Source organism: Onthophagus taurus, chromosome 2 (genome assembly GCF_036711975.1).
Source record: "Onthophagus taurus isolate NC chromosome 2, IU_Otau_3.0, whole genome shotgun sequence".
NCBI classification, from domain to species: Eukaryota; Metazoa; Arthropoda; class Insecta; order Coleoptera; family Scarabaeidae; genus Onthophagus; species Onthophagus taurus.
The window spans coordinates 30,090,651-30,106,389 of NC_091967.1; the positions used below are offsets into that span (position 1 = coordinate 30,090,651).

The following is a 15,739-nucleotide window of genomic DNA, read 5'->3' on the forward strand; positions in this document are numbered from 1 at the left end:
GGTTAATTTCTTGAAGACCACGTTAAATGGAACAGGTATAACCTACCTCTCATTTTAATTTTGTATAATCTCTCTTCCCTCTTTTATAAAGAAGTTAAAAATAATAGCTAAGATAAATGATCATATAGTTATAAAGGACCAATTCCTTTGGAATTTTGAATTTTAAGATACCTTGACGATAAATTATTGACACCTTGATTTTAAGTTAATTTAAGTTTTTCGGTTGCAGTCGTGGCTGAGGGCGATTTCATAATCGAAATACACCTCGTTGTATAGCACCGATTTCACAAAATAATATAATTCATCTAAGCAACCTAACTTTTATTTAATTTAATAATACTTAAGATGCCCTAGAGTAAACGCTTGCTTTCATCCACTCTAGGAATTCCAACTCTTGACCGAACTCTAAAAACTAATATCGAACTGCCTGGTCTTTTCTTCCGTCTGAGATATTAAACCCTTTGCTTCGAGCGCTCTTAACCTAAACAATTGTTTCAAACTCGGACCTTTGAAAACGTTCCGCACTAAACTAAAGTAGGGGAGAAATCCTAGAGAACCCTTCTCGAGATAGTGAAACAAAAATAGTAAGTGACACACAAAAAATCAAAATGTGAATCGAAATAATTCTTCCGAATATTGTCGCGCAACTGCTCAGGATACATTAGAAATAGCATACATTAGAAATGGCATACATTAGAAATGGTATACATTAGAAATGGCATACATTAGAAATCGACAACGTCGTGGATATGATATTAGCATTCTTCCGAATATTGTCGTTCAACTGCTCAGGATACATTAGAAATGACATACATGAGAAATGGTATACAGTAGAAATGGCATACATTAGAAATCGACAACGTCGTGGATATGATATTAGCATTCTTCCGAATATTGTCGCTCAACTGCTCAGGATACATCAGAAATAAAACAAAAAGTTTACTTCACTCTTGCTTGTAGTATTTTATTTCAAAACTAGTTTCGAGAGTGTTCTCTCATCATCAGTTGAAAACTACATGAAATTACAAAGATTTCTTGTATTAGCACAAAAAATAGCATCAAAATGAATTAAAGAGAATTGAAAGACATAAAACAAAAATAAAAATATATAAATGGCAAAAACTTACGGTCAAATTTCGAGACTTGAACAGTAAAAGTCGAGGAAAACATCATATTATTCACGAACATATTTAAAACAAACAAAATCAAAACTATTAAAACTTTATGTAATATTTTCAAAAAATGAAAAACGCGTTAAAATAATGCGTTAAACGCTTAAACGTTTTTAAGTGGGTAAGGTATGTAGATGAAGTCTTTTGTGTTTGGGAGGGTGAATCAGATTCTTTAAATAATTTTCTTAATCAATTTTTGTATAATTTGCATACAAAATTAAAATTTTACATTAGAAAAATAAGAAAACAGAAAACTGAATTTTTTGGATTTGACCCTGAAAATAACTGCGAACAATTCCGTTGATATTAATATATACAGAAAACCTACTGCCATTCCAACCACAATACCCTTTGACTCTTTTCATCCCGATTCACATAAATTGGCAAACTTTAGATTTTTAATAAATAGAACTCTGAATTACCCCTTAAATGAGGAAAATAAAATTGCAGAATTTAATTATATACAGAAACTTGGTACACAAAACAACTTTCCTTTAAAAATTTTAAATCAATTATACAATAGGATTATACAACAGAGAGACCCACTTTTCACAAGAGACGATACTGATCATGTTTACAACGCAATTCCTTTTAATTCCCTTACTTATGAAGCTAAACATATTTTTTCAAAATTTGGTGTTGTTTTGGCCTTCTCTAATAACAACACTATTCTTAATTTACTCTCTAATTACCATGAGAAACGAGATTCTATGAAAGAATGTGGAGTTTATTCTATTGATTGTTCGGTTTGTGACTCATTATATATAGGGCAAACAGGAAGAAAACTTGAAACTAGATTGGGAGAACATAAAAGTCAAACTAATTTAAATGTTTATAAATATAGATTGGAGACAGGTCACAATATTGATTAGTCCCTATTTAGACCCGCTGATTATTGTAAACCACTTTTTTCTTTATCTTATTTTGTATATTCGATTCAGTCTCTTTTCTTCCCAACCACGCTACATTTTAAATTTGAAACTTCTTTGTTTTAAAGTGTAACATTATTTTAAAGCGTTTTTCATTTTTTGAAAATATTACATAAGGCTTTAATAGTGTTGATTTTGTTTGTTTTTAATATGTTCGTGAATAATATGTTTTCCTCGACTTTTACTGTTCAAGTCTCGAAATTTGACCGTAAGTTCTTGCCATTTATATATTTTTATTATTGTTTTATGTCTTTCAATTTTCTTTAATTCATACTAGATTGTGGCAGCTGGATGTGTTGGGTATCACTGATCCCACAGAGCATAAGTCACGCCAAGAAGTAGTTTCAGCCGCAAGAGATTTCTTTAACGAAACGGTGAAGATAAACGAAGATGGGCGGTATGAAGTGAACTTGCCTTGGTTGGAGGCGCATCCGCCACTGCCTGATAATTACGCTATGGCTAGAAGAAGATTGGACAAAACAGTCCATAAATTGGAAGTTAATGGTCTTTTGGAATCCTATGATAATATATTTCAGGAATGGTTGAGCGAGGGGATTATAGAGGAAGTTCTGGAAGATAGCCGAACCAACGTGGCCCATTACCTGCCACACAGACCGGTGGTGAAGGAAGATAGCGCAACCACGAAAATCCGGCCTGTCTTTGATGCCTCCGCCAAAGAAAAGAACGGACCCTCCTTGAATCAATGTCTCGAAACAGGGCCTAATCTGATTGAACTGATTCCTAACATGCTACACAGGTTTAGGTAAAACAAGATAGGAGTGACCGCAGACATACGTAAGGCGTTCCTGCAAATTGGTGTTGATAAAGGAGATAGGGATTTTCTTCGTTTTCTATGGAGGGGCCCTGGAGATGAAATAAGAACTTATCGACACAAGCGAGTGGTATTTGGTGTTAGCAGCAGTCCATTTCTACTGGGAGCTACATTAGAGCACCATATTTCGAAGTCCTTGGATAGATGTGATAGCGGTAATGTACCTTATTCAAGAGATACCGTGTCGAGATTGTCTAGAAGTTTCTATGTGGATAACTGCATCGCAAGTGTGCAGACCGAACAAATATTAAGGTGTTTCATCGAAGAATGAATATGGAAGAGGCTAGGTTTGACTTGCGAGGGTGGGAGTTTTCTCGGCAGATTTGCTCACCTGATTATAAACATACACCTCTTCTGGGATTAGAATGGGACAAAAGACTGGATACGTTGAAACTTAACACAAATTTTTTGAAGGACCTGGAGAAACTATTACAGGAACCTATTACCAAACGTGTGATGCTGTCCTTGGCCCAGAGAGTATTTGACCCGATCGGCTTTACCTGTCCAGCCACATTACTTCCAAAACTAATGCTACAAAAAACCTGGGAGAAGAAGATTGGTTGGGATGTTAGTGTAGACTTAGAGATAGAGGAAACTTTTCGCAATTGGGTGAAGGAGCTGAATGACTTGAGAACAATTGAAATACCTAGATGGGTACGTTCCGGCCCCGGTGAGGCAGAACAGCTGAGTGTCCATACATTCTGCGATACTAGTCAGAATGCATATGCTGCAGTGATTTTCCTGAGAGGTGTTTATGAAGGCAAGGTTTTCATACGTCTGTTAGCAGCGAAAAGCCGGATATCGCCCTTAAAGAAAATAACCATACCTCGTTTGGAACTTTTGGCAGCCGTTGTCGGTGCTAGACGGCGCATGATTGCTTGGATACTTCGGTTCATATTCAATACTCGAAACCCCATCAACAAACGTAGAGGCGCACTCACCGAAGAAGAAATTGGAAAAGCCGAGACATTTGTGGTGAAGCGGGTGCAGCGAGATTCATTGGACGAGAATGACAAACGTTGGAGAAACCTTCAATCCTTCAGAGATGAAAATGGCGTAATCCGAGTTAAATCAAGAGTGTTAAGAAGAAATGATGCAGAGCATTTTCGCCTACCAATACTGTTGCCCGCTAACCATCCGGTCGTGACCAGTCTCATTTTTGATGCGCATGTGAGAGCGTGTCATGTTGGCACGCAGGGACTTATGAGCATACTTCGTAACAACTACTGGATCCTAGGAGGACGTCGGCCGGTACGATCCGCGATCGCGAAGTGCGTGGTTTGTAAGCGACATAACAGAAAACCTTTTGTAACGGATAACGCGCCGCTTCCGTTGGATCGAGTGCGAGATGCTGGAGTTTTTGAGATCGTAGGTATAGACTTTGCGGGGCCGTTGTTTTTAAAGACTGGGGAAAAGGCGTGGATCTGTCTTTTTACGTGCGCGATATACCGGGCAGTGCATTTGGAACTTTGTACATCATTGACTGTCGCTGGTTTCGTGCAAGCGTTGCGTCGGTTTATCGCGAGGCGGGGTCGACCGCGCACTATTTACACAGACAATGGTACCAACTTTGTTGGAACAGAAAACGCGTTTCAGAAAATAGACTGGCAGAAAATCACAGAGCACAGTAGTGCGGAACGTATCACATGGCGTTTCAATCCACCATCAGCACCATGGTGGGGCGGATTCTGGGAGCGACTGATAGGAGTACTGAAGCAGCTGCTGCGTAAGGTTTTGGGACGTGCCTGCTTGAATTATGAAGAACTGTTAACCGTCTTGTGCGATTGCGAATCGGTTGTTAACTCGAGGCCTCTCACTTACATGTCTAACGATGCGGGGGAGCTGTTGCACTTGACGCCAAACACCTTTCTACGAGAGCAAGTGTACAGCGGTGTTCCTGATTGTGATGAGGTGGACAGCCAATTGCTTTGTCGAAAAGTCGCCTACCAACGAAAGTTGAGAGAAGATCTGCGCCGCAGGTTTCGTGATGAATATCTGGGCCAGTTAGACCTATTACAGAAGAAGCGCTACAGCCGTCCGATAAGAGTTGGAGAGTTAGTACTTATTGGCAACGACAACGACAAGCGATTGGATTGGCCTTTGGGTCGAGTCACTGAATTGTTGCCTGGACCAGATGGACAAATTCGTTTAATAAGAGTGACTACCGCCAGGGGACAGCTGCTTCGGCCTGTACAGCGCATCTACCCTTTGGAGTGTGCAAGCACGACAGACGATGCAACGATCGAGAGTGCTGATCAGATGGACAACATCAGCGAGACTTCACCGGAGACGAGAAACATCAAAGGTGACGATGGGGAAGAACTGGTGTGCAAAACTGTGCGGGAAAGTGCGGGAGTGTGTAAAAGCAGAGAACCCGCAACGAAAGTTGTTGTTACGCGTAGTGGTCGCCTGACGAAAATCCCGAAAAGATTACAAGACTGAAGTAGTTTAAGTTATAGTTTTAATTTAGAATGTTGTTTTGTGAGACACATGACCTATGTTATTTGAATGTGTCTCAGGTGGGAGAATGTTGAGAATTCGTATTTAGTTGTCAATTGGGTTGCCTACCGAGTAGGGGCGTCAGCGCTTTATTGTTAGGTGGGGACCTGCGAAGAATCGACGTTATATTTAGTAGCTTTTAGAACTTTGTTGTTGATGTATCGCGCTCGCTCGGCTCATGTATGGCGTATGGCTCATGTATTGAGTTCGAGTGGTAATGATAACACGTGTTTTGTTGAAATAAACGTTGATCAATGACTGTAAGCGTTTTGTTTCCGAACCATCGTGGAATATAAGACCGGTGGTCTTATGATTCGCGACAATTAGAAATGGTATACAATAGAAATAGCATACATTAGAAATGGCACACATAAGAAATGGCATACATTAGAAATGGCATACATTAGAAATGGTATACAGTAGAAATGGCATACATTAGAAATCAACAACGTCGTGGATATGATATTAGCATTCTTCCGAATATTGTCGCTCAACTGCCAGGATAAATGGCATACTATAGAAATAGCATACATTAGAAATGGCATACATTAGAAATGGTATACAGTAGAAATGGCATACATTAGAAATCGACAACGCCGTGGATATGATATTAGCATTTTTCCGAATTTTGTCGCTCAACTGCTCAGGATACATTAGAAATGGCATACATTAGAAATGATATACATTAAAAATGGCATACATTAGAAATGGCATACATTAGAAATGGTATACAGTAGAAATGGCATACATTAGAAATCAACAACGTCGTGGATATGATATTAGCATTCTTCCGAATATTGTCGCTCAACTGCCAGGATAAATGGCATACTATAGAAATAGCATACATTAGAAATGGCATACATTAGAAATGGTATACAGTAGAAATGGCATACATTAGAAATCGACAACGCCGTGGATATGATATTAGCATTTTTCCGAATTTTGTCGCTCAACTGCTCAGGATACATTAGAAATGGCATACATTAGAAATGATATACATTAAAAATGGCACACATTAGAAATGGCATACATTATAAATGGTATACATTAGAAATGGCATACATTATAAATAGTATACATTAGAAATGGCATACATTAGAAATGGCATACATTATAAATGGTATACAGTAGAAATAGCATACATTAGAAAAGGCACACATTAGAAATGTCATACATTATAAATGGTATACAGTAGAAATAGCATACATTAGAAATGGCACACATTAGAAATGGCATACATTATAAATGGTATACATTAGAAATGGCATACATTATAAATAGTATACATTAGAAATGGCATACATTATAAATGGTATACAGTAGAAATAGCATACATTAGAAAAGGCACACATTAGAAATGTCATACATTATAAATGGTATACATTAGAAATGGCATACATTAGAAATGGTATACAGTAGAAATGGCATACATTAGAAATCAACAACGTCGTGGATATGATATTAGCATTCTTCCGAATATTGTCGCTCAACTGCTCAGGATACATTAGAAATAGCATACATTAGAAATGGCATACATTAGAAATGGTATACATTACAAATAGCATACATTAGAAATGGTATACATTACAAATGGTATATATTAGAAATCGACAACGTCGTGGATATGATATTAGCATTCTTCCGAATATTGTCGCTCAACTGCTCAGGATACATTAGAAATGGCATACGTTAGAAATGGTATACATTAGAAATGGCATACATTAGAAATGGTATACATTACAAATGGAATATATTAGAAATCGACAACGTCGTGGATATCATATTACCATTGCCGCTCAACTGCTCAGGATACATTAGAAATGGTATACATTACAAATGGTATACATTACAAATGGTATACATTACAAATGGTATACATTACAAATGGTATACATTACAAATGGAATATATTAGAAATCGACAACGTCGTGGATATCATATTAGCATTCTTCCGAATATTGTCGCTCAACTGCTCAGGATACATTAGAAATGGTATACATTAGAAATGGTATACATTACAAATGGAATATATTAGAAATCGACAACGTCGTGGATATCGTATTAGCATTCTTTCGAATATTGCCGCTCAACTGCTCAGGATACATTATAAATGGTATACATTAGAAATAGCATACATTAAAAATGGCATACAATAAAAATGGCATACATTAGAAATCGACAACGGCGTGGATATGATATTAGCATTCCTCCGATTATTGCCGCTCAACTGCTCAGGATACATTAGAAATGGCATACATTAGAAATCGACAACGACGTGGATATGATATTTGCATTCTTCCGAATATTGTCGCTCAACTGCTCAGGACACATTAGAAATAGTATACAGTAGAAATAGCATACATTAGAAATGGCACACATTAGAAATGGCATACATTATAAATGGTATACAGTAGAAATGGCATACATTATAAATAGTATACATTAGAAATGGCATACATTAGAAATGGCATACATTAGAAATGGCATACATTATAAATGGTATACAGTAGAAATAGCATACATTAGAAATGGCACACATTAGAAATGGCATACATTATAAATGGTATACAGTAGAAATAGCATACATTAGAAATGGCACACATTAGAAATGGCATACATTATAAATGGTATACAGTAGAAATAGCATACATTAGAAATGGCACACATTAGAAATGTCATACATTATAAATGGTATACATTACAAATGGCATACATTAGAAATCGACAACGTCGTGGATATCATATTAGCATTCTTTCGAATATTGCCGCTCAACTGCTCAGGATACATTAGAAATGGCATACATTAGAAATGGTATACATTACAAATGGCATACATTAGAAATCGACAACGTCGTGGATATGATATTAGCATTCTTTCGAATATTGTAGCTCAACTGCTCAGGATACATCAGAAATGGTATACATTAGAAATAGCATACATTAGAAATCGACAAGGGCGTGGATATGATATTACCATTCTTCCGAATATTGTCGCTCAACTGCTCAGGATACATTAGAAATAGCATACATTAGAAATGGCATATATTAGAAATCGACAACGTCGTGGATATGATATTAGCATTCCTCCGATTATTGCCGCTCAACTGCTCAGGATACATTAGAAATGGCATACATTAGAAATGGTATACATTACAAATGGCATACATTAGAAATGGCATACATTAGAAATCGACAACGACGTGGATATGATATTAACATCCTTCCGAATATTGTCGCTCAACTGCTCAGGATACATTAGAAATGGCATACATTATAAATGGTACACATTAGAAATAGCATACATTAGAAATGGCATATATTAGAAATGGCATACATTAGAAATGGCATACATTAGGAATGGCATACATTATAAATGGTATATAGTAGAAATGGCATACATTAGAAATGGCATACATTATAAATGGTATATAGTAGAAACGGTATGCATTAGAAATGGCATACATTAGAAATGGTATACATTACAAATGGCATATATTAGAAATCGACAACGTCGTGGATATGATATTAGCATTCTTCCGAATATTGTCGCTCAACTGCTCAGGATACATTAGAAATGGCATATATTAGAAATGGTATAGATTAAAAATGGCATACATTAGAAATGGCATACATTAGAAATGGCATATATTAGAAATAGCATATATTAGAAACGGGTTAGGTTGCATCTAAGCCCATTCTGTTGGACCAAATGGAAAGAAGCTTTAAATAATAGCATTCTCCGATATTTATTTCAGAAGATCTCATCGGCACACTATTTTGTGTGTTGTTCTCGCTCGTACACTGCTAGCTTGGAAGACGTAATACCTTAAGCGGTATTCCACCCTAACCGGCAACGGTATAGGTGGCGCTGCAGAAATTCACATTTTAAAAGCAGCGAAATTGTTTCGAACATTTGAGAAGAGGAGAGAAATTTTGTATAAATGGAAATCAAACACGACATTATTAATGAGCTATGAAATGTATAGAACTGTGGTAATATGTGCCGGTGACGATGATTTCAAGGTCTATGTTCGCCACTGCTTGGTCGGATCCAGGGTCAGACGTTATAATCTGCGACAATGGACACTGAATCGGAGCTTTACCACTTTTAAAGTATTGTATGACGTTCGAAGCAGGAAGCGCATTATCCTAAGCGACAAACCGCTTGAAAAAATACGGGCAGATTACTGGCCTATGATCGAATTTTGCGAGGCCACAATATCTACCCGATTTTGGAAAATACTCAAGTCGAGGAGAAAGTGTTTTGGTAGAACGGTCCACAAGTCTTCCCATGTTTATATCTAATATAAATTGATACAAATACACACTAGTCTTCATTAACTACACTAATCATCGATTTTACAATTGGAAGAGTTTTCATATGAGAACTCACTTAATGCTTACATTGACTCCTTGATTATTTTGGTGTGTTGAATACTTAAATACTATCCATGTATTATTTCTGCACGACACATAAGTGAAGGTTCTACGACATATAAAAATTACATGAATTTATTTATGTAATTTGCTACTGCAGTCATTCACCTTCAAGTGATTATCTAGCGTCTGGCTCCATATCCACTCACAAACGGTTCGCTAAACACCTTTGTCGATGTCTATAACTGAAGAGCAATCTTATTAGAGAAGCAAAGGAATTAAGTGGAATTTACCTGCAGCATCTCACTTTCGTGGAAAATAGGAAGCAAGAGTTCCATTCGTTGAGACCCACTAGGAAAAGTGTTGGCTCTGGTATTTTAACTTGCGAAGTCTCGCCTGTCTAGTCATCAACTTGTACAGATAATGGTTAAAGATTTCTAGAAAAAAAGGAAAAAATTTCATCTTCAATAAATTCAAAACGTTAATTTTTTTAATCGAAAATATTGTCTAGGGAGCCACCACTTTCGGTCTACCGCAAATAAGATAAGAACTTTCTTAACTGGAATAACTAACTTCTAGTACTCTAAGTACTAGAAGCCGTCATCGCATATGTTTTAACTATCAAAACAATACGCATATGTTAGAAAAACTCTTTATACGCATTTTTCGTTTTCAGGTTATTTTAATGAATCTTTTAGTAACCACTTTGATTCAATTTGACCGAAAAACATTAAAATATTTAGGAATAACCATGTAAAAATTTGTTTATTTTAATAATAATAATTAATCATTAGACTTCAACAGAAATAAGTCATTTTTTATTTTCCAATACAAAAATCATTTTTTTTAAATACTGATTATTTTTTTTTAATATGTGAGAACGTACCTGGAGAATTTGCTTTTCGAGCGGATAATAGCGTGAGAGAGTTAGAAACGCAAGTAGATTATTGGGACAGATATTAAGCGGGGAGAACGAATATTTGGGAAGGATTTGTGCAGGCGGAAAATAATGTTATTATGGACTGGTGAGGAGTGTGTTAATCTATGGAGTAGAAGTATAGGGGTGAAAGGAATACAAAATGGTAAAGGAGATCTAGGAGAGATATTGGAAGTGGGTCCTGAGTGTGAGTAGTAGATAAAAGCCGATTCTAGAACCTCCTCTCAGAACCTCAGGTCAAGGCCAAGGCCAAGGTCACGTTGAGTGACCATGACCTTGACCTTGCCCTGAGGTTCTGGGAGGAGGTTCCAGAATCGGCTATTGCAAAGGGGGTCGTTGACCAGTAACCTTGACCTAAACAATGACCTTTACTTTGAGCTCACCTCAGGTCAAGATCACGTTTAGTGACCATGACCTTGATCAGTAACCTTGACCTGAACAATGACCTTTACTTTGACCTCAACGGAGACCTTGAAGTCAACCTTAATTGTGACCATGACATTGACCTTGTACGTGACCTGAAATGAAGGTTACACGACGTGAGTTCATTGAAAACCCCACTTCGGAGGAGGTATGCTTTAAATAGCAGATAGAAAATCGTGTTCAACAGTATTGAAGTAAGAGTGTTGTGAACATGTTGACCTGCGACGTGTGTTACAAAGAGTTTACTAGACCAGATAATCTTGTGAGACATCAACGCACAGCATGTATTGGGAAACGTCGAAAGGTGGAAGAGGATCAACAAGGAGATGTTATAGTGTGTGAAATATGTGATGAACACGTAACCAGACAATGTTATTCCTCACATCTGCGCAGCAACAAACATAAACAGAAAGCCTTCGTAATAATAGATGATGGTGTAGAAAAAATAGATTCGATATTTGGAGATAAAATATGTAGTTTTAGAGTGAGCGATCATGAACGGAAGTACGTAGACATGAAGGAATTCAGTAACCGAATTAGAGAAAAAGTTATCAGTTTGATACAGTCCGTGAGGAATGTAAATGGTAGTTTAAAAGTGAATACGGAAATTTTTGGATTGTATTTCATAAATACGAAGGAAGAAGTGGAAATCAAATCATTCAACACAAAAAATAAAATTATAACAGTAGCCGTAGACTTGTACCAAACATACGAGGACTTTATGGACGAGATTATGGTGAAAATGTCGGAATTCCAAGAACGGGACTCAGGTAAGAGTATAAGAATAGAAAAGTAGTAAAATGCGAAACTAAAGGCGTTAATACTGCAGGTTGGACCTTGTTGGAAATATTATATCTTGAAGTGAACTGTAACAAGTTTAATCCTACAAGAGCATCGAGCTACATCGACTTACCGACATCCATAAAAGGGAAGAGAGCGGTAATAAACGTGCAAAATAACGATAATAAGTGCTTTGCTTGGGCACTGATATCCGCGCTGTACCAACCCACAGGTTTACCGCAAAGAATATCATCATACCCAGATTATAGGGAAACAGAATTAAAGTTTGACTGCGTAACATTCCCAGTACCCATCAGAGACATACCAAAATTTGAGGAAGAAAATAACATTTCAATTAACGTCTATGGTATAAATTCTTGGTATAATGGAGAGAAAATGGTAGATGATATTGTAACTGTATGTATATGTAAACAGAAACGGGAGCGTCATGTAAACTTATTAGTAGTCAGCGACAATTTCGGGAATAACCACTATTGTTGGATAAAAAACTTATCTCGACTGATAAATACACAATCATCGACTCATGAACATCAAAGATATATTTGTGAGGGTTGTTTGCAATACTTTTCAACTGAAGACAAGTTGGTACGACATCAGATGGATGACTGTAAAAAAGTGAAAGCAACAGTACCAAGCGAACAAATAAAAGTGAATAAGTTCGGACATCTAGAAAAGGAAAATGTTTTACAATTTGAAGGATTTGAAAAAAAAATGAAAGTTCCGTTTGTGGTGTACGCCGATTTCGAGGCGATTCTGAAACCCTTAACGCCCGAAGAAGGAAAAGTTTACGATGATAATAAACCATATACGGCCCGATGTTTTGAACACGAACCATACGCGTTTGCGTACTACATTAAGTGTGCTTACGATGATAACTTATCGAAATTCCGAATATACCGAGGGCGAAACGCTGCTCTGGAATTTATTATAAGATTGGAGAAGGATGTAATAGAGATCTATAAACAACATTTGAGGCAAACAAAGGATATGATACCGCTAAGCTGTCTGGACCAATTTGTACATGAACTGAGTTCCGTATGTCACATTTGTGATAAACCAATAAACAAAGAAGAGAAAGTGTGTGATCACGATCACTTGACAGGATTGTATAGGGGTCCTGCGCATTCCGTCTGCAATATAAATTATAAATTACCGATGTTTATCCCTGTGTTTTTCCACAACCTGTCGAATTACGATGCCCACATGTTTGTGAAAAGTATTGCCCTAAACAAGGAGGAAGTAGAGGTGATAGCACAAAACAAAGAAAAATATATTTCTTTTTCCAAAAAAATAGTTGTCGGAGAAACAACCGATAACAAGGGAAAGAAACGCAAAGTGTTTATGAAAATAAGATTCGTCGACTCGTTTAGATTTATGGCGAGTTCTTTGGAAAAGTTGGTTTCATATTTGGATGATAAGGATTGTGTGGAAGTGAAAAAAAAATTCAAAGACTCTGAAGAATTTAGATTGATGCGCCAGAAAGGTGTATTTCCATATTCGTTCGTAGATTCGTTTGAAAAGTTGGAGTATAGTAAATTGCCTGATCATACACAGTTTTACGACATATTGAGTTCAAGTAATATTTCAAAGGAACAATACTCTAGAGCACAGACTGTATGGAATAAATTTAAGTGTACAACGTTGGGAGAATACAGTGACCTGTATTTGACGTCAGATGTGTTAATGTTGACTGACGTCTTTGAAAATTTCAGGACAATATCTTTGGAGAATTACAATCTGGATCCTTGCCATTATTATACTGCGCCCGGGTTTGGGTGGGATGCTCTGTTAAAAATGACAGGTGTAAAATTAGAATTGTTATCAGACATTGACATGTTACACTTTTTTAAGAAAGGAATTAGAGGCGGTCTCTGTATGTGTGTAAAACGATCTGCAATAGCAAACAACAAGTTCCTTGACGATTTTAACCCGGAAAAACCATCATCATATATTCTATACTTGGACGCTACCAATTTGTATGGGTATGCAATGAGTTGTAAATTACCAACAGGCGGTTTTCGATGGTTGTCGAACCAAGAAATAGCAGATATAGATGTGGAGTGTTTAGATGATGAACACCTTGGTTATGTCTTTGAAGTGGATTTGGAGTATCCCGAAAGGTTACACAACCAGCATGATGATCTACCGTTTTGTCCCGAAAACATAATCGCTCCCGGATCGAAGCATCCTAAGTTGATTGCGAACTTACAAAATAAATCGAAATACATAATTCACTATGTAAACCTACGTGAATGTGTGAAAAAAGGTCTTAAGCTAACCAAAATACACCGTGCATTGCAATTTCAACAATCGCCGTGGATGAAACCATATATCGATTTTAACTCTGAGAAACGAATGAATGCTACGAATGAATTTGGGAAAAATCATTATAAACAAATGAATAATATCGTGTATGGGAAAACGATGGAAAATGTTGAAAATAGAGTCGATATACGATTAGTGTCACATTGGGAGAATCGTTACAGGAGACCCGGTGCAGAAGCTCTTATCGCAAAGCCGACTTTCAAGTCATCGAAAATTTTCTGCCATAATTTGGCAGCCATTGAAATGCAGAAGGTGGAGGTCAAATATAACAAACCTCTGTATGTAGGGTTTAGCGTACTGGAATTGTCGAAAGCGGTCATTTATAACTTTTTTTATAATTTTTTAAAAGAGAAATATGGTGAAAACGTATTATTGTTATATACAGATACGGATTCGTTAATTCTCGAAATATTTACTGAGAATGTATACCAGGATATCAAAGAAAATATAGAGATGTTCGATACCTCTAATTACAAGTTAAACAACAGACATAATATTCCTCCAGGGCCGCCGATAGTTGGAAAAATGAAAGATGAGTACCCAAATACGATATTAACATCGTTTTATGGTACAGGAGCTAAAGCTTATTGTATTAACACTTTGGAAGGAGTTGTCAAGCGTGCCAAGGGTGTGAAAAAGTATGTTATCGATAAAAACTTAAGTGTTTCAGAATATAAACGGATTATCGAAGATGGAGGTTCTGTGCGAAAAAAGATGTATGTCTTTCGCTCCTCCTATCACACGATGTATACAGAACTAAAGAATAAAGTGGCGCTCTCTGCACATGACGATAAACGTTACGTGATGGAGGATGGATGTCATACGTTAGCTTGGGGAAACTATCTTATTGAAGATCTACGCAGGGAAGATCTTTTGGACAACTTATTGGAGTTGTTAAACGTAAACATGTATGGCTAGTTAAATTGCGATCAGTTAATTTGTAAAAAAAAAAAAATACTTGCTTGTATCACAAAACTTGTATATAAAGTAGAAAGTAGGTTGTTAAAAAGGTTACTTGAAATAAAATCAACGAAATTAAAAAAAAGTTTTTTATTTTCTTAGTGTAAAAATTATAATACATCCTTTTTTGCAATCCAAGAATTATGAGAGCTATCCATTCCCAACCATTTCACTCGGACTTTATTTCCTTTTCGACGAAGAACTTTTTCAATTAAAAATACATCCGGGTGTTTCACACGTTGTAATTCTTCGTCGTAAAATGCTCCAAGAATGGGTTCTCCTCTACCATCTTTAATAAGGTAAGTCCTGGGATTAGTATTTTGAACTGTCGCTATGGTGAAAATTTCATTGGACCAAGTTGGTTGGTAACCTTTAGCAAAAGCGTGTCTGTACTTGCTAATTCGCACGTGTTCCCCCACATTAAATTTATGGTGGTTGGGGTCGACAACTTTAATGGAATTGTATACAGTATTTAACAGAGCAG

At 36.7% G+C, this 15,739-nt stretch overlaps 1 protein-coding gene and 1 long non-coding RNA gene across 2 annotated transcripts in view; both read left to right on the forward strand.

Annotated features, from left to right (window-relative positions):
* LOC139429122 (uncharacterized) overlaps positions 1-15,739 on the forward strand; it is a 228,155-nt gene that overhangs the window by 35,820 nt on the left and 176,596 nt on the right. The window lies entirely within an intron of this gene.
* Positions 10,952-15,213, forward strand: LOC139429140 (uncharacterized). Its single transcript, XM_071194631.1, has 2 exons — positions 10,952-11,939; positions 11,999-15,213. Exons 1-2 carry the CDS (start codon positions 11,381-11,383, stop codon positions 15,211-15,213), a joined length of 3,774 nt encoding a protein of 1,257 aa, XP_071050732.1. The 5' UTR covers positions 10,952-11,380.